The sequence below is a fragment of the Pseudorca crassidens genome, chromosome 4, assembly GCF_039906515.1.
Source record: "Pseudorca crassidens isolate mPseCra1 chromosome 4, mPseCra1.hap1, whole genome shotgun sequence".
Lineage (NCBI taxonomy): Eukaryota > Metazoa > Chordata > Mammalia > Artiodactyla > Delphinidae > Pseudorca > Pseudorca crassidens.
The window spans coordinates 114581114-114602223 of NC_090299.1; the positions used below are offsets into that span (position 1 = coordinate 114581114).

The window sequence follows — 21110 nt, forward strand, 5'->3', positions numbered from 1 at the left end:
CCATATTTTAAGGTTGGTTGGTTGTTTTCTTATTGAATGTTAGTTATATATTCTGGATACAAGTGCATTATCAAATGAGTCCTGCAAATACCTTCTCCCAGTCTGTGGCTTTTTATTTTTACTGAGGTGTAGTTGATGTACAGTATTAGTTTCAGGTGTACAACATAGTGGTTCACAATTTTTAAAGGTTATAATGTGGCTTTTACTTTTTCAGTGTTTTGAAGAACAGACATTAATTTTGATAAGTCTAATTTATTGACTCTTTTTTCTTTTAGGGATCATACTTCTTAGTTTCTTCTAAACCAAGGACACAGATTTTTCTTCCTGTTTTCTTGTAGATATTTTGCAGTTTTAGGTTTTGCATTTAGGTTATGATCTATTTTCAGTTGATTTTGGTGTGTGGTATAAGTTCATATTTTCACATATTGATGGTATCCCAGCACCATTTGTTAAAGGGCTATCCTTTTCCAGTGAATTACCTTTGATCCCTTGTCAAAAACTGACCACATAAATATGGATCTATTTCTGGGCTCTCTATTCTGTTCCCTTGATCCATGGATCTTTCATCAATACCACATTATCTTGATTAGCCTTATATAAGTCTTGAAGTCAAGTAGGAATCCTCAAACTTTGTTGTTGTTTTTTTTTTTGTGTGGTACCCAGGCCTCTCACTGTTGTGGCCTCTCCCATTGCGGAGCACAGGCTCCGGACGCGCAGGCTCAGCGGCCATGGCTCACGGGCCCAGCTGCTCTGCAGCATGTGGGATCTTCCCGGACCGGGGCACGAACCCGTGTTCCCTGCATCGGCAGGCGGACTCTCAACCACTGCGCCACCAGGGAAGCCCAAACTTTGTTCTTTTTAAAAAAATGTTTGGCTATTCTAGTACCTTTCCATATAAATTTTATAATCAGCTTGTTTTTACAAAAATTCCTGCTGGGATTTTGACTGGAGTTACGTTGAATCTATAGATTAATTTGGGGAGAGATGATATCTTAATAACATTTAATGTTCCAATCCATGAATACGATAATATGTATATATTTTTGAAGGTCGTCTTTGATTTTTTTAAATCAATGTTTTTCTACATTTCACATACAGATCTTATACATATTTTTGTACATTTCATGTTTTGTGGTGCTACTATAAATGCTAATTTTAGAATTTCAGTTTCTAAGTGTTCATTGCTACTACATAGAAATACACTTTTGCATACTAATGTTGCTAAACCCACTTATTAGTTCTGGTACCTTTTTATTAAGATCCTTTGACTTTCCTATATAGGCAATCACATCACACCATCCACAAATAGATAGTCATATTCATTCCCAATCTATAATTTTTGTTAAAAAAAAATTTATTGTACAGTGACCTCAGACACAACGTTTTAGAGGAGGGTTTTGTTCCCAATCTTAGGGGGAAGCATTCAGTCTTCACTATTCATATGATGTTAGCTGTAGGCTTTTTTGGTTGAGGATCCCTTCTATTCCTAATTTGCTGAAGAGCTTTTTTTTTTTTTTTTTAATCATAAATGGGTGTTGAATTTTGTCAGAGGATTTTCTGCACCTTTTTGGAAAAAAAACTTTTTGAGAGATAATTTACATACCACAGTATTCACCCTTTTAAAGCATATAATCTAGTAGTACTTGGTATATTCAAAAGGTGGTTTTCTGCAGTTTTTGAGATGGTCATGTAGTTTTTGTTTTGTATGCTGACACACTGAACTACATGGATTTCTTTGAATGTTGGGTCAACTTTTTATTTCTGGGATAAACCCAACCTAGTCATGATGGTTTTTTTTTTTTTACATATTGCCAGATTTCATTTACTAATATACTAAACTACAGAGTTACACTAAAGTCTGTGGCTTTAAACATTACCCTGCATATACCCTTATGGCTTTTGAATAAACTAAAAATGCCTTAAATGCTTTCATAAGACAATTTTTAAACAAAATTTTAATTAAAGCCTTTATATCTTAACATCTTATAAAATCACTTGGATTATAAAAAGCTCACATTTGGTCTATAGATAAGGACAAAATGTGCATTAAAGAAGCCCTAACAAGGAAAAAAAAGTCCTAAGTTATTTACATAATGAAAAATAACTGCAATAGTCAAGGCTTTCTAGCTGGTTGGCTTCCCTCTCCTTTGGGCTGCTGCTCCACAATTCCTTTATAAAACACATAAGGGATGCAATATGATCACAGGGCTGGAGGTCCTGGTTTGAAGCTGCATTTACTTAAGAAGCATTCATTTTCTTAGCTATTTGTGTTATAAAATAATAAAAATAGAAAACTTTTCTAAAGGTATTTTTATTCACATTTTACATAAGACTGAGAAAATGTCAGTTGTCCATATCAAAGAATGGGGAAGCCAAAACAGTAGTCTCTCCCCCAAGGTCACTGCTCCGCTTGTTTTTTTTACCTGTAACATTAAGTTTCTGTTTCCCATAATAGTCCAGAGGTAAGACCTACAGGTTGCTTTTAGTTCTTGAGAGAAAAGGAAATTAAGAAAGGTGCTCATCATAAGAACATCAAACATTAAGAGAAAAGAGTTTCTGCCCTTAAAAGAAACAGTGGAAAAAAGACAAGACATATTCTCATTTCAAAGCAATTTATAGTTAATGATAACTGGGCAAAATGATAGATTTATTTTTTAGTTGTGTGCTTTCAGAAGTAATGTCAAATTTACTTAATAGCAGATATTTTAAAAGGTTTCTTGCATCTTAAATGGTTAAAAGTGGTGTTATTAAAGAAAAAATGCAAACCCTTTTTTTACAGAATAGTATAAATGTTTATTTTCTGTATGATTTACTTTGCTGTCCTGTTTTTACAATATAGAAAAGTGTATTCTTTGAATAGCTCTAGTAAATATAAATTTAATCTTTCTACTTTGGGATGTAAATAGAGCTAAAAAATTATATACCCAACCCTCCCCAAATAGTCTTTTAAAATTGTTGAATTAATGTGGATATTAATCTTGTTCAGCAATTTGATGCAAATGCCTAAATACAAAAAGTTGTTTAGTAAGTACTACACAGGAAGGAAAAGTCTTAATACTTTAGATAGCTTCCTGAAAATCAGAAAAACTAGTAGCATTTGATTGCACCTTCAAATTTTTACAAGCAAAACATTCTCAAGCAATGCCATCATACATAATCTACAACTGTAATCCAAATTTCACAAACATTTTATGCACACTGTATATAAATACACATCACAAAGGTGCAATTAGAATTAAACACAGAATATATACAGAATGAACAAAGTTTAGGTTTAGACAAAAAAGGTACTGTAATCTTTTGAAAAATAACTTGATTAGATATTATTTTATCCTCTTACACTAGTTTACATTTTTACAAATTTTAATTAAACATACTAGATTGAGGTGCTAAGAATGTTTGCACTATCTACATTTAAAGTTACTGCACTATAATTTTATAAATCCAAATTTTAAAAGGAAGATGCTTAATGAATAACGGAATCTTTTTTGGATTACTTAATTTCTATTGCCTATATCTTGCATGTTCATATGAACATATATACACACTTAATACATACAACTATAGATTCCTTGTAGGAAATGTAATAATCATATACTACTAATTACTGAGGATTAAGGTACCTAGCAAAATGCCTGAATTCCAACATGGTTTTTTCTCATCATAAAATCCAGAGTCCTATTATAACAGGCTCTTAAATTCATAAAGCTTTTGAATTCTGAATTACTGAAAATGATTTAGGTTATCTTAGTAATTATATGAAAACACTCATTCCTTTAGCTAACCAAATCACTGGCTAAAAATAATGCCATAATAAGCTTCCCTTATAAAAAGAAATCCCACTACAATTTTGAAAGCTTTGTTAGGAGGCCCCTTTCAGTAAATCAAGTAAGAGTCATAGATTGGTTTGAAACATCTTAGTTCAAAAGTCTATAAAAAGAACTGTTTGTATAGATGAAAACTCCTTCTCTAAATTCATCTCTTAGAGCTTCAATATTCTTTATTTCTCCATCCAAGCCAAATTTGTTAACTGGTAATTATGTAAGGTTCTATTTTATCACTACATAATCATAATGTTTACTTCTATTCATATGCACCGCTCATTTTAATAGTACCCCTTAATCACTGACAGTTTATTATTTCAAATACATACCGCCTCCTTGAAAGAAAATGGAAACATCCCAGAGCATTTCTTAGTCACTTCTTATTATAGAAACAAATTGTCTGCCCTTTGAGAATTATTTTCTGTCCGTTAACACTTTATATGTTTTTTAAAAAAACAAAATAACTTTTTTAAAGTGTGCCTACAGAGTACTTCCCCTTCTGACAATTCCCAAAGTGACAACAGGATATATTCCAGAATCCACCCTAAAATGTTGATTTTTCTTAAAAAGATAGTGCTTTTCTAAACACAAAATGTCATTTGAATATGTTTCATAAGACATCGTTTATGTAGACATAATATCTGCTTATATTCTAGATCTAGTACCAAAGAATGACCGGGTAATACCAGTGCTTCTTTGGCTTTTTCTACTGGAACAAAGTCATACAACGCCATACATTATAAATTATATAATAGTAATTTATAAATGTTCTTTGTCAATAGAATGAGAAGGACAGAACATCTAGTTCTTAAGAAACCCAAGCAAATTAAAAATCCATATAATACAATAAAGAAAAATTCAATTTAGAAGGGGCATAAGCAGATTTAACTAAGATTTAAAATGTAATTTCCTCGTTTAAAATTTCTCCTCTTTCAATATTATAATTTCAGGTCTCACAAGACTGAATTAACAATACAATAATTGTTAAACTATCTTCCAGAAAATCAAGTGTCCCTGCACCTTCAATTTTCTGTACAGTTCGATTTATCAGTCTTTTGTGCAAGAGTTAGCAATTCATGGCACAAGGGTCACTTTTTGCTTTTCCTGCAGAGTTGATGACGCTCATCAAACATCGCCCGAATTCCTCAAGTATCATCCGTTCAGCTGCTGCCTTTGATTTCCCCTTCTTGTCTGCCTGCTCTGCCTGGGCAAGAAGGCAATTACACGTGGCTTCAGCTACTTCCTTAGTGACAAACGTAAATGGCAATCTGAAATGATTTTTAAGAAAGAGAGAGATGATGATGGTGTTGAATAACAGCAAGAGTGGCTGACATTCTTTCACCTAGAAATCTCTGTCGACATTTTCACGATTCAGCAAGCACACTGAACATCACAGTATGTGCGATGAACAAAAGCACATCCCAGAGAGTTTTTAAAAAGTTAGACCTGGGCTTCCCTGGTGGTGCAGCAGTTAAGAATCTGCCTGCCAAGGCAGGGGACACGGGTTCGTGCCCCGGTCCGGGAAGATTCCACATGCCGCGGAGCGGCTAGGCCCATGAGCCATGGCCGCTGAGCCTGCGCGTCTGGAGCCTGTGCTCCGCAACGGGAGAGGCCACAACAGTGAGAGGCCCGCGTACCGCAAAAAAAAAAAAAAAAAAAAAAAAAAATTATATATAACGTTTTACGTAAAATACATATAACCTAGACAAAGTTACCTGGTTAACAGAAATGTAACTCTACATGTTAACTGGATACTGCTATAACAAAAGTCCTCCTGATTCATGTATATAAGCTCTGAGTGCAGTTTTTGTTTTATTTACTGTTGTTTCTGCACTGCCTACAACAGTGCCTGACACAGAGACACCCCATGAATATTTGCTGAATGAATGAATAATATTGGAAATTGAAAGCACTATCTCCTGGACAACATGGAAAATAAAGCACTTTCCCATAGTCCCATATAATGTTTGTGAAAAAAAAAAAAGCGCACCAAAATTCTGCATTATTCCATGATATCAAAAACGAAACAACAGGGACACCCAATGCTGTTCTGTACATGGAATTTATTCATAAAGACCTCAACTATTGAGTATTAAAGCAGAGGAATCCATCCCGAGGCTCGTTATATGTAGCCAAGTCGTAGAGCCTAAGAAACAAAACCAGGTAACCTAATCTAACCAGTAACTCAACAACCTGTAAGTAAGCAGTCACTGATAGAAGGAAACTGCAAAACAAAATGAATGAAGTCTGGGACTTCCCTGGTGGCACAGTGGTTAAGAATCTGCCTGCCAATGCAGGGGACAAGGGTTCGATCCCTGGTCCGGGAAGATCCCACATGCCGCGGAGCAGCTAAGCCCAAGAGCCACAACTACTGAGCCCACGTGCCTAGAGCCCGTGCTCTGCAACGAAGAGAAGCCACCACCATGAGAAGCCCGCGACGCAACGAAGAGTAGCCCCCGCTCGCCGCAACTGGAGAAAGCCTGTGCGCAGCAACAAAGACCCAACGCAACCAAAAATAAATAAATAAATAAATTTTAAAACAAGAACAACAAAAAAAAGAATGAAGTCTGAACTTAAGGCCCACTATGACAAGATAGGGTGACAGGATTTAGGCTGCTATACATTTGTATAGAAATCTTTAAAATATAAAAAGCATTTTAAATTAGAAAATATAATATTAAAATATTACAATAAAGTTAATATTACAATAATATTGAAAAAGTAATTAATAGTGTATAACAGTAGCACTCATTATATAGTATTTGGAAACTACAGGAAAGAAAATGGAAAAAAAAAATCAAATTTTTGCCACTCAAAGGCAAAAGCTTGTTAATACGCTAGTAGGACTTCTTTAATACAGTTTTTTTATACTTAGTTTTGATAACAGTGCATAATTTTGTGTTCTTTCACACTTCATAATAACAGATATCTTCCCAAGTTGAAAAATTAATTGTAAATATTTTAGTGTAGCAATATCTTTAATCTCCTCATAGAGATTAGACTTAATAACCTAAGGTTTACTGAAAGCAGATGACCAGAAAGGACCCTTTGTGATACCCCTCATTAAGGTGTCTGTCCATTTCCACTTCATTCAATCAAGAACTTTTTGCTGATTATACTCCAGTTACAAGAAAGAGTTCTTTAGAACTAATATCTGAAATATTTTGTACAAAAGCCTTACTTTTATAAGTTTTATAAGTTGGATCTTATTTCAACTTTGGCATTTTAAATGAAATACCATTTTCAAGGCTCATTCCATTTAATAATTCCTCAGATTAACCTCTAACAAACTCTCTAATACAAATTCAAGTCAGCATGCTATGTGCAATGGGCCCTGCCAAGCTGTGCTTTACTCCTCAGAGCCACGTGAAAAGGGTGATGTGAAGGATAAGAAAACCGAGGTAAGGCCCAGAGAGGTGAAGTGCTTGGCAAAATCACAAATTACAACAGAGCACAGACAGGATTTAAACTCAGGTCGGCCTGACTGTAAAGCTCCAGCTTTCCTACTCCAGAGCTCAGCAGTCTAGGGAAATAAGGAGGTACAATAACACAGTGTGTGACAGGCTCTCCAACAGGGTGGGGAAAGTGCCACATGGGCACGGGAAGGTAAGAAGGTTAAGAATGTGAAAAAATGTGCATAACAACACAACCAGTAAGAGGTATAAAAATTTTGGTTTTCTTCAAGGTTTGTCAAATTATTCAAATTTTTGTCAAATTATTCAAATTTCCCTCATCTTATTAGGGAGAAATCCAATTAAATTAAGCACAGTGACCTAATACACTACTGTGCATTTTAGAACTGTACGATATATCTGACAGTGATTTTTCTGTTACTTTTAAATTCCTTTACAAGTAATTAAAGATAGAAAATGCAAAAGTCAGGTGTGCAACAACCAAAAATATGAGCCCAATTTTGCCCCAAAAAAGAAACTTCACCAAAAATGAATATATCATACTATAAAAAGATATTCAAATATTGACTTACTTTCCTCCTCCGCTATTCAAAGCTGGTGTTGGCCTAGTAAGCAAGTCCGAAATCTGAGAGGATAACTTAGTCTTTGCTGCTGTTTGTTGCTGTACCCTTACTTCGGCTGCATCTGCCAAATGCATCAATGTCTTTCTTTCTGGGCTTTCTTCAAAATTCTTACAGCCAATACATTTGCATATTGAGGAACACATTATTTTTGCCTAAAAGATTTACAAAAGAAAAGCTTCCAAATCAAAACCAAAAGACATCACTATAGTAGACTCCACAATCAAGTCAATAGGTGACAGAGTTAGCTGGTCAACTGACATAGATAAAATGGAAACATCTCTTGTGACAAACACCAAAGGGGCCAGCTATGCATGTGCATAGGTCCAGTATTCTTGGCCACTCTGAAAGTGGCTATACTATGTTTGTTTGAGGCCTTCCACGCCAATTTTCCCCCACTATAGATTTTCCTCCTGATATGAATAACAAATGTTCTTTTATTAAAAAATGAGTGATACAATATTCAAAAATAAGGGTCATTCAGAATCCAGCCACCTCAATCAAATCACCATTAACATGTTGGTGACCTCCCACTTATGCTAACACACACACAGTATCATATCAAAGGAATTTCACAGACACTATTTTTATTATGAATACCTCCCCCTCCCTAAATAAATCCCCTGTCCAGAGTCCCCAAACCCTTCAACAGTCCGTATTAAACCAGTGTGTCCTTTCATGTAAAGATATATAAACTATATGTATATTTATGAAAAACACAGGCTTTATGTACATATATTAACTCACCAATACAGAAGTCTTTCTTTTTTTTTGTTTGTTTTACATAATCATATACCCACTTTTCTGCATCTTCCTTTTCTCACACTATACTTCATGAAATCCCTCCCTCCAAGTCATCTGGCATAGGCTGAATTCATCCTGTTTAATGACTGGCTATTAATCCCTGGTATGGATGTGCCACATTTTATTTGGGCATTCACTTCTCTACTGATGGTCATTTGTTTTGTTTCCAGTTCTTGAGTTCCACAAACAATGCATAAAAACATTTTTTTGTATATATTACGCTTTTATTTCTATGAGCTAGGTTTCTAGAATTGGGCTCACTGCTCAAAGGGTACATGTATTTTAATTTTAATAGATGTGGCCAGATTGTTTTTTCAAAAGGCTATAACACCTCACATCTCATTAGCAATGGATAAAGGAAGCCTTTCCTACATTCCCTCCAACAATGTATACTATAGCTCTTTTTAATAAAGTGAGATCTCGTTCTTTAATTTACATTTCCCAGACTCCTAGTAAATTTTAGTATCTTTTGTTGGCTACTTTTTCTTGAGCAAACCCACATCAATTTAAATAAACAAGCCTACTGTCCTTCCTCTCTACAGTAAGATAAATGGATCATATTATGAACACACCTACCCTGCTCCTTTTTTACAATACACTAATAAATTCCATTTACCAAAGGAAAAAAAAAATGGATATACCTTTTGAGTTAACCGGCTTATTTACCAGGAGCCAGTCTGGGATCCAACTGAAGCAATACATAATAAGTATCTAATGGTGAAGAGATAAAATTCCTAACCTCCGGGGGAAGAAGACATACTGATAATGGTAATTTGGATTAAGTTTTAAGAATTATAAGAAAGGTACTAATAATGTCTAATAGGAACTCAGGAGGGAGAAATTACAAATACAAGTCATCCATTTAGCATTGCTAATTCAACTTCTCTTGTGGCCAAAAAAAAAAAAAAAGAGGGAGGGGGGAAAAGGTCACAAGAAAAGTCACAATCACTTAAATAATGTGGACAGTCACTCATTCAATCAACAAGCCCTGAAAGGCGTGTGAAAGGGACATCAATGTCTTATCCAGATGCAGACCAACTGGACCAAAAAAGCCAAGTCAGTTCAAAAGATGAACAACACAAACTGTCAGACAACATCATAAGTAATTCACAGTGAGCCAACTGGCCACTGCTAGTCAGAGTTCACTGTATTCCAAGTTTTTCCATTGCTTGGTCTTTTAGAACAACATATTAGTTATTAGACATTGTTTATGTCCTGAATGTCAAGGATTTTATCAAAATAGATAGAGCAGCTTTCTCTCTTCTAACATATTTCAACCAGTCCACTGCCTTTTCTACTTCTATTAGTTCACAGAATTGTCAACCAGTTCAATTATTTAGTTCATGTATGTCTGAATTTCATATGCTTAGCATGTATTGATTGTTCAATGCCATATGCAAGAAAGGCTTTCTTTGCCCTTCTGACCCAGCTTTATAACAGTTTCCATTTTCTCTTTTTTGTGTGTGGAATTGGTTTTATAGCTTACATGCTTACATATTCATGACAATTTTTGTATGATACGGTCTGTGAACAGAAGCCACCTATCTCATCAGGTGTGCAAACAAGAGTCAGTCTTTCCCAATGTGAATGAAAAACTGGCTTGTTGGACTCTGTGACACTGTTTAAGAGACTTTCAAAAATAATCTTGATTATGTGCAATTTTCACTCCTACTGACTTTAGGACTAACAAAATGTTGCTTTACTGTAGTTTTTGAGAGGAGTATTTGACCTCTGAAATATGTAAATTAAGAATTCACTACAGAGAGAATACAGTACACAAATCTTTACTACGACACACCTGGTATGGGGGTGGGGCACTGGGCTGCAGGTACGCGCTCCTAGAGCAGAGCACACCTGGCCAAGGGAGAGTGCAGTACTTGCTGGTATTACTTTACCAGGCCAGGCCTTTGGCCAAAACTAAAATAAGGTTTCCCTCTGCATATGAAATCTGAACGAATGAAAATATAACAGATGAGAAGAGCCAACTGCCGCAGGAATGAGTTTCGGATGCACCAAGAAACCAATTGTAGTAACCTTGGATTAATCTTGGGTATGACTAGATTGCTTTCTTTAAGCTTTGAAAATAAAAATAACAAACTATATAGTACTTTGTCTGAAACAAGTGGATCATTTACACGGCATCTATCAAAGCAGAGTTTCAATATACATTTTCCAGAAAAGATGCTGCCTGACCCATAAATAAAAACAGCCAGTTGAGTGGGATGATTAGATGGTAAAATGGATGCAGTCACCTCACAGTAGCCAATAACCTCATCCAGCAATTACATATTCCTCCTTACCTATTTTTATGCTCACAAGGCAAACCTTCTAACATAATTTAATTTTCCACAGAGCAGTGTTCTTCAACAGGGCACTACTAGCATTTGGAACAAGATAAGACTATACTCTCAGGACTGCACCCTGAAATGCAGGCTATTATCCGTATATATTTCCGAAAAGTCTGTAGGGGAGAAACTGGGTAGTAATACCCCTCAGTGGAGAACCACTACTACAGAGTGTCCAGTCCACTTTGATGTTATTGTTATTGAAAATCAACAAACTGGTGCTGTGGTTTGCATACTTTCAGGTACAATGACCACGAAGTTATGAGCTGGTAACTCTGCTAATGAGACCCCAAGCTGTAATGACAAAACAAAGGTACTGTTACTCTGAAGCCCTGCTTGGGAGGCGAGAAGGTAGGTCTTCCTCAAATTAGGGCCCTTGGGCTGACTTTTCAAACTGCAATATTTTCAAACTGCAATTGCAAAGTAATTTCCCAGTTTACAAGTAAATTTTTTTTGTATGCACTTTCTGAAGTTATTTTCAAAAGATGGTTAGATTATTTTTCCCAACCTCAACTCACCTCATAGCATTCACAGTAGTTTTTAAGACATCCTGATCGTTTGCAATTACATCCTTTGCTGTGACGTCGATCTGATTCTCCCTCCTTTCCTTTCCCTATCTTGGGCTTAAAAGCTTCTGGATTTCTGTCAAGGCATGCCTATCAAAACAGATCAAATATCAAGTGATGTTAAATCACAGTAGATTAAACTTAAATTCTGCAAAGGGAATTAATTTTCTTCATAAAATACTTGAGCTCAACAAAAAAACAGGTGAAATTGTAAACTTTTGTCAGTTAAATGAAACAAGAAATAATCACCTTTATTGCTTTTTGCCTTTCATTTTCATGTTCCAAGTTATTATAACAATTAGTACAATTGCAGTTGTTGCAAAATTCACCATTTGCAAAGCAATCACAGTATCTGGAATATAAAAATCATTGTAAGTCATATAAAAAAGTCATTTTTAAGAGAAACAAAACTAGAAATTATCATTATATATGCAGTAAAGCATTTTAGAAATGTATTCAGAGCCACCAACTTATAGAGTTAACAACAGGTACTGACAAGGCCCAAAAGTAAAGTCACCAGCTCCTAGAATTTTGGTTTAGAAACTTAGTTCCAGTAGTAACAGCTGTCAACACAAGAGCTATGTGATTTTTATGCACCCCAAAAGTAAGTTATTTCAAAATCACAAAAAGGAAAAACATGGGCTATATTCTATTATATTAGTGGAACCTGCTCACGTGAACTACTGTCACGTTTCTTTGGATTCTAAACCCCCATAAGACCACTGCTTTTTATTTAACTGTTTCACGTCAAATCTCTTCAGTACTAACAAGCAAATTAATCAACAAGTTAAAAAAAACTACTCAGAGTATCATCTCATTTAAGAGACCAAATATAAAGGTCCTAAATAAGATCACATTTATTAGTAAGGACAGAGATCATGTCTGTCTCATGCAGCTGGATCCCTAAGCCCTACTCCAGTGCCTCATCTGTAGTAAAGACTCTAAAATTATTTCCTTCTGAATAAATGAAAGAGTCTTTTTACACCGTCGTATGTGTTCATTCACTTGTATGTTTAATTACTTAGACTTATGAAATTGGTCCGTTAAGAATTTTTAGTTAACTCCACTTATTTTTTATTTTTATTTTTTTTGCGGTACGCAGGCCTCTTACTGTTGTGGCCTCTCCCGTTGTGGAGCACAGGCTCTGGACGCGCAGGCTCAGCGGCCATGGCTCACGGCCCCAGCCGCTCCACGGCATGTGGGATCTTCCCGGACCAGGGCATGAACCCGCGTCCCCTGCATCGGCAGGCGGACTCTCAACCACTGCGCCACCAGGGAAGCCCAACTCCACTTACTTTTAAAAGCATTTTCAGTTATATCAAATGAGGAAACAGCAGCAAAAGGACTTACAATTTCAAACACAGCGATTTTGTACAATTACAAGGCTTTCTGGGCCGACTGGCAGACTCTGATGGCATTATGCTACACAGACACAAACAAAAAGATATACATTTTAATCAATTAAAGGTAACTATTTAAACTGAGAAAAGTCTCTAATCTGTAAATTCCTCCTAAAATAAAGCTTTAACAAATGTACCCATCTCTAATAAAAGTTTATGTTGTTCCATTTACATTAAGTTGAAAAGCAAGCTGTACCATGAAAAGAAAGGTAGAGAGCCAAGATATGGATTAAAAAAAAAGAAAAGGAAGTTATCAATAGTTTCTGAAGAACATTCCACAAAATATACTCTTTCTTCTAAGAGAACTAAAGTTGAAATCTCTAAACTCTTTGGGATTCAATTATGAAAGGTAGTAAGTAGAAAAGGGTGTGTGAAGTTGGAATTTAGGAGGGGAGAGGAGAGGTAGACTGGTTCCATGTAATTAACTAAAGCACTGCTTCTCAATACTGCAAAGGCAGCAATTGACAGATTAAAAAACAAATAAGCAAAAGAAAAAGCAAAGACCTAAATAACAATTTAAAAACTAGTTAATATCATTTTTAAAACATATTAAGGAGGAGACAGAGAAAAAGAGAAAAGAGAGAGAAAATAACAAATCACCTGTACCAGAACTGGTGAATCGGAGTAAAAGATAATTTGGGAGTTCTCTGACTATTCCTGCAACTTTTCTGTTTAAAGTATTTCAAAATAAAAAGTACCGCAGAGGCACACTCACATGGCTTTGAGGGGAAAAAAATTAAATACATGTATTTTGAAATATATATGTATATTTGATGTTGCATTTAACCTGATCAAACAACTTAACTTACATATATTCAAATAACTCACTCACCCATTGAACGGAAGCCTTGCTTGGGTCTGGATACCAGGTGTTCCAGTAAAGTTAGAGTTGCTTGCTATAGACACATAGGAAGACTGCTGTAGCTACATATAAAGAAAGGTAATTTCAGACCATATTTACAAAAATAGACAATACTCCTAAATATAATGATCGGTAAGAAGCACAAATTCATCTATTAAAATAGGAAAAACAGAACGGAGAATTTCATACAAACATACTCACTACACCTCATAGAGCTCTTCTAAAGACCCAAAACTAATACCAGAGGTAAAAACAATGTGGACATTTTAAAGTACTACATGGCATAAATGTAAGAAATTCTTTCACAGGATATCAGAATTAGGAAATTCCAGATGAATGTCCTGAAAGTACTGTAGTAAAATTTGTATTGGCTAGAAAAATGCAATGTGTCTACTTGTAAATAAAATAAATAAAATGTGATCATTTATCACAAGTTATAGAGAATGAGAAGTTACATACGTAATAGTTAAGTTTCTATTTTACACTGATTTCTAAACATAAGAAAAGAGATGCTAATGATAAAAATACTGAACACTAATTTTTTCAATCAGTAGCCACATAACATACTCCAAAGTACACTTCTTTAAAGTACACAGGTTTCTGTCTCTCTTATAATCTTGAGTAGATCAACTCAACAGCTTAGAATATGGTGCTAATTAATTTGCTAGATTTTTACATGAAAAAGAAAACAACTTCTACCTTCTTCCTAGAAAGCAGCACTCCTAACCCAAGCCAGCCAATTGGATAATATGTGGCTTTGATTCCAAAGATAACCAGATGTCATCTAAAGATGACCAGATCTGGACAGATCACTACCGATATGTCACCTGGAAGTGCATCTCACAGTCTATTTTCCAAGAACAGGTGAGCGGCATCGTATTCATAATGTGAGGAGGAACTCCATTACAGTCACAGCGCTTTCTAAACTCACTGGGACTCTGCTGATTTTTTTTTTTTTTTTTTTTTTGCGGTACACGGGCCTCTCACTGTTGTGGCCTCTCCCGTTGTGGAGAACAGGCTCCGGACGCGCAGGCTCAGCGGCCATGGCTCACGGGCCCAGCCGCTCCGCGGCATGTGGGATCTTCCTGGACCGGGGCACAAACCCGCGTCCCCTGCATTGGCAGGCAGACTCTCAACCACTGCGCCACCAGGGAAGCCCGGGACTCTGCTGATTTTAACTCAACGTATTTTCTCTTATATCTACATGATCTTGCCCTCCTACCAAACTGTTCTCAGCTCCAAATTGCCTGACTTGTATACTTGACTTGTGCTGTATATTTCTAAATACTAAAGATATATAAAAATAAACTCAGAAGTTTTCATTAACAATTCAAGGTTTTGGAAACAGTCTAAACACTGAGTTAGATGTTTTTGAATAGTTTTAGAATGTGATAATGCTAGACATCTTAGACCCAATTAAACTTTTTGAAATGCGATGACTTAATTTTTTGCCCATACCTGAGTCACATACTGAGCAGGAAGCACCGCATAGCCTACATTCCCTGTTCCTGGAGCCGGTGCCAGCACAGTGCCTGGTGGCAGGTTCGTGAGGTTTGGCTGGATTTGTGGCAGTGGCGTGGCAGGCATGATAAGCCGCTGCTGTGGCTGGCTGGTGGTGACTATTTGGGAAGTTGGATTGATTGGTTTCGGAACAACCTAAAAAGAAAGGAAGTATGTCAATGACCACGAAAATAAATTTCACAGTTTCTCAATTCAGTATAAATCTCTTAAACTTAGGGGATTAAGAGGTCCAAACTATTATGTATAAATAAGCTACAAAGATATACTGTGCAACACAGGGAATATAACCAATATTTTACAGTAGTTATAAATGGAGTGTAAACTTTAAAAATTGTGAAACACTATATTGTACACCTGTAACTTATATAATATTGTCCATCAACTATACTTCAATAAAAATAAATAAATAAATAAATCTCTTAAATGTAAATCTTAACTTTCAATTTTAAAAGTAAATTGTCTGTTTGGGAGAGACTGAGAGAAGAAGTGATGTGATACTCACTTGTTTGACAGTCTGCGCTGAGACAAGTGGCACTGACATCCGCACTGGGGTGGTATTAACTACCACTGGCTTTGCTTTGTAAAAAGGAGGGAGGAAAAGGACAGTTTGTTTACAGAAAATAGTATTTAAAACATTTAAGATACTTAGTTCCCTCAGGATATCCTCATGAGACAGCTTAAAGAATTCCACTGGTTTCCTATTTGGAGGAATCTTTAATCAAGACAGTTACTTTCAAAATTCTTTAACCCATCTAACTAGGGAACTTATATCTAAGGTAGCTATAGTCTATCCACTTTATGAGAGAATGTCTGTCATTTAAGATATTCTACTGAAAATACTTCAATCTGTATTCAGATGCTTTATATATTCACTACTAAATCCAGTGAGATGAAATGATGCATAAATTAAAAACTGCCATTCAGGAACTTGGGTAACAATGCTGTTCTATACTATTTCTAATTCTGTGTACAATTCATTATTTCCAGAGTACTACTAAAAGGCAGCATAGCAGCAAGGTTAAGAATATAGTCTCCTTAATTCAACTATACTTCAATAAAAAGTAAACTAAAAAAAAAAAAGAATGTAGTCTCCTAAATCATAAGACCCTGGGGGTTCAAATCCCAATTCTGCTGCTTTCTAACTACTTAAATTCTCTTTGCCTGTATCCCCATCTGCAATATAGGGATAGTATCTCCCTTACAGGGTAAGAGAAATAAATATGTTAATTCATGAAAATTTACTACAACAGTGCTCAACAGATAGTAAGTGTTCAATAAACATTAGTTCCTATTACTGTTATTGTTCTTGTTGTTATTACAACCATTACTGCTACATAAATGTCACTGTAGACAGTGTTCCAGGGAAACTATAGTACAAGACACCTGCTCAAAGAGACTACATTCAAGTAGAGCAGATTAGATGAGTATCCAAATAAAATAAACATTATTAAAAAAAAAAAAAAGAGAAAGCACTGTGGGAGAGCAAAGGAGACAGAACATACATCTGACTGGCAGGGGCTGGGAACGGGGAAAGCTGCATAGAGGACAGTGTCTGAGACAGTCCTGACCAATGGTCAGGCTGCAGAGCGGGCATACAGACTGGAGGAGGGCAGTTCACACAGAGGCAGAGCAAGAGAAGTGGAGGCTTGATGCTGGGCACTTCACAAAGTGCTACGGGACAGACCGGTTTGGCTGGAACCTAGGGTTAAAGTAGGCAAGCACTGGCAAAAAAAAAAAAGGCAGACTGTGGCTGTTTTGTTGAAGGCCTTGAATGTAAGGGTAGACATCTGTATATTTAATCTGTATTATTAATTCAGCAGGCAATGAGAAGTTTCTGAGGACTGTGATGTCCGGAAACATCACTGGAATGGCACAAAAAGAAACTGTACGCGGCAGCAGTATGTAAAATAGAACAGAGCTGCAAGAAACAAAGAAAGTTAGAAGAGTACAAAACATGAGAGTCTAATCTGCGGTGATGGCACTGGGAATGGAAAGGAGAGAACAGCTGCAAGAGACAGGGTGGAGGTGAAAGGACGGCAGGAACCGTAGGTACAAGGGAAAAAAAATCGGTTATCATGGAGCTTTCAAGTGAATGGGAAAATGACAGCTATTAGAATTTAAAATTCAAGGATGAGTTGATCTAAAGGGAAGATGAAACCTGACATGCAGAAATACAGTGATGAAGTTCAGGAAACAGGTTGGTACTAGACCTGTATGTTTGGATCAAAAGAAGTACCATTTCTAATACTGCCTACTGCCACTTCCTCAGTCTAAAGGAGGGATTTAAGAAGACTGAAAGGACATCCCTTCGGGTCTTATTTATGCAAAAGGCCTAGAGCCTGCTATGAAAGAGAGAGGTTGAGATAACGGGATCTAAACTGCTGTGAACACTGAATCAAACAAACTGTTCTGAACAATAAAAGAAAAAGAACAGACTTCCTTGGATAGAAAGACTGTTAATAATGTTAACAATTTTTTTTTTTTTACTTCTGGTGGGGATGGAAGGGTTGATGGCTGAAGACGAGAAGTTGAGAGCCCTGGAAGAACATTAGAGAGAGGGTACTCAGATCTAAAAGGGAGCAGGCCCTGGCAGCAAGGTGACAAACTAGGGAGAAGTGGGTAGGTGGGAAGGTGGGAGACCTCCAGAAGGAGCGTATGATCAGTGGTGGTGATCGCATATCTCTGAATATACTAAAAACTACTAAACTGTACTGTATTTAACAAGGGTGAATTTTATGGTAGATGAGAACTGTATCTCAATAAAGTTGCTATACAAAAAGAGTGTATGACCATGAATTACAGGAGCAGTGCCATGCCATCTGATACCCGATTTGAAATTGTTTCCTGTTCTGTTTTGATTATAATAACCACTGTAGCAATACTATAAGGAATTAAAAGACTGAATTCGTGCTTGGGACACCGAAGAGAGGACACCCTATACCACTTTGTTCCTTGACAAGGCAATGACAGTCACTGTTTCACGAGCACACAAGCAGCAATTCTGAGGTAACTGCACAGCTAGAGAAATGCAGGAACTTCCTGGTGGTCTGTGAAATGACGGGGAAGGAGTGTGTGTCCTGCCTTTATCCACATCCCATGGGAGACTTGGATGATTCTCATAAGGATAGGACAGGGAAGTGTCCACACACACGCACACACGCACACAGAGCTAGAAAACTGGGGAATTCTGGGTTTACATTAGCTTGGCATACGCATGCTGCGTTTTAACTGAAATCTGGGGAATGCAGAAAACAGAAAACGTAGTGGTCAGAAAAAAGAACAGTATAAAATATACATGGGAAGGGGGTCATACTTATATAACTACGTCAATAGTCTGGATTTCTCAACTTTTTTTTTTTAAACTGGGGCATAGTTGCTTTCTCCTCAACTTTTGAGCATGGTCCCACATTACCACTACTGCAGTTTTCATAGATGCTGGCATAATCTTTAATTTTTTTGGTCTTTAATAGCAATTCTGAACAATCCTTTCAGAACAGTCTCCTTTGAAACTTTAGAAACCATACCTGCAAGTGTTTGAGGGTTTTTAATTTCTTAAATTGATTTCCTCCCTAACCAAGATTGTAGATTATATTCTAAAGAGATTAACCAAGCAATCTTCTGGGTCCTTTTACTGTGCTACCTGCCATCCAGCCAGTAATTAATATGGTGGAACGTTTGAATACTGGTGTTTGTATGGCTTTGATGGGAAAATGTACAAGATGAGCCCAATTCCCTTTGGCATTTAAGTAAATCCCTCATAGGGAATTAAGCCTTTAGAAAAACACATCAATACATTTTATGAACTACAGCAACTATTCAGTGTATCTCTAAAGAAGATTGTAAATTTAACTCATTATTCCTATGAAATAATATATTTTACATATACCCAGATCTTTTGTGGGATAGGAGAGCAAGACAAAAATAGGGAAATATGGGTGGATATGAGGGAAATAGCATGGGTGGCATATGTATGTGAGCAGGTGGGAAGAGGGAATATACAGAGGGAGGTGGAGAAGCCAGAGAGACAGAGGGGAGAACAGAGAGGGAAAGTGAAGGAAAGCAAAAAAGGAAGCAGCAGGGAAGCAGGAGAGGGGTGAGGGATTGCTAGGAGGCAAAGAGAACAGCGAAGTAGAGAGAAGCAGAAAGACAGACATAAGGTTGGAAAAGAAGGAAATGGTAAATACACTAGAATTATGAAATGTCCAACCCGCTCCTCCACTCTTCCTGGATCTTCAGCTTCCTCTTCTACTCATACCAAACGCTTATGCTTGATAATGAGTAAACCAGTGCTAACGTTATGCTGGAAATGGATACTCAGCATTTGTGTGTATACACATAAAATATAACCAACTATATCTAATGACTGCTTTATATCATTATGATATATAAGAAAATTGGACTTGTAGCACTTAGTAGCACTTGCTAAGTACTGAGAGAATATACACTTGACTTCCTCAGTCAGCAGTACATGCAAATTTCATTTTTCCTCTCATTAAGAACACTGTAATAAAAGATTTCCTTTCAAAATCAGTTTAAAGAGGGAATAGAAAATATAATTACTATTTTATATAATTATGTCTAATTTTAATAGAATACACACTAAAATACTGTTTCCCTCATGCACCCTCCATTTTCTCCCATCAGTAATTTAAAATCCAAGATTTTTCTTCCACTTTCCCTTAGATGAACTAGCTATCAGCAATGGACAGCTCCAACCCTCTGATTCCTTAATAAAACTGAAGGCGCAAACAAATGGTCTTTAATTCATCTATTTACATCCAGCAAACAATAGATCATTCACTTGCCACGTCATTTTGACATTGACAGAATATGCAGTAGTCTTCCAAGGAAAAAAATTAGGCCCCAGATATAAACTGTCCTCATCCTTTCACAGTTTCAATTTTTTAACAAGTAGATAAATATGGAGAAAGGTTATGTGTTTGAGTCTGTGTATGTATATCAGGTGGCTGGAAGGATTAAACACAAACAAAGTAGGACTACAAACAGGAATACTTTTCAGGAAAAATACCAATGAGTAAAATAAAAACATTTTAACTGATTTTCATTAGCAATTACAGATTCAAAATAAGTAAAGGATGAAAGTTCATACTTATCATTTATACCTTGCCTACTGGTCATTTCAACTGACCCCCAAACCTTGTGTAGTTTAGACGGCTTTGTAGTTTAGAAAATAAGATAAATCATTTGGTTCCATTTAAACTATCCCACTGGCATAATGTAGGCTTTTAAACCAGCAATAAAATGGCTACCCACAAATTGATGACTAAGTATGATTATCTGGTATTACAGCACACTGTGTATCAGTTTCTAGCAGAACAAAATACTAATACAACTGGGATTCTATTTCACTGCCTTCTGCAACAGCTGCTGATTCATACTCAGCTGAAATGCCATACTTAATCAGGATTTCAGCAAGAAAAGGACCAATTTCTATAATAATGTTCAAAGCATTAATTATTGTTTTTAAAAAAATGGTTACTAACCTTGCTGAAGAGGCTGAGTGTTTGTACTGGGATTCTGACTAACTGGCTGGGTTGAGCTACTGGCTGTTGTGGCAGTAACAAGTCGGACATAATGAAACTTGCTTCCAGGCACTTGAATCTGCTGGACATTGGGAGCAGTTGCCAGAGGAATAATTGTCTTAAATTGTGATGTGCTCACTCCTCCAACAGTGATGGTCTGCACAGCTGATTTCACTGCCTAGTGAACAATACAACATGGCTCTCATTAATCT

At 36.3% G+C, this 21110-nt stretch overlaps 1 protein-coding gene across 7 annotated transcripts in view; it reads right to left on the bottom strand.

The window, feature by feature from the left end:
• Positions 1-2768: 2768 nt before the first annotated feature.
• The window catches only part of LIN54 (lin-54 DREAM MuvB core complex component), a 75690-nt gene continuing 57348 nt past the window's right edge, over positions 2769-21110 (bottom strand). For all 7 annotated transcript variants that reach the window (XM_067736445.1, XM_067736440.1, XM_067736438.1 and 4 more), the window contains exons 5-13: positions 20860-21076; positions 15858-15931; positions 15293-15490; positions 13805-13896; positions 12923-12994; positions 11822-11924; positions 11525-11662; positions 7810-8012; positions 2769-5092 (exon numbers count right to left, since the gene is read on the bottom strand). In XM_067736445.1, the coding sequence (XP_067592546.1) occupies positions 4891-5092; positions 7810-8012; positions 11525-11662; positions 11822-11924; positions 12923-12994; positions 13805-13896; positions 15293-15490; positions 15858-15931; positions 20860-21076 (1299 nt within the window). In that variant the 3' untranslated portion in view covers positions 2769-4890. The remainder of the gene's footprint in view (positions 5093-7809; positions 8013-11524; positions 11663-11821; positions 11925-12922; positions 12995-13804; positions 13897-15292; positions 15491-15857; positions 15932-20859; positions 21077-21110) is intronic.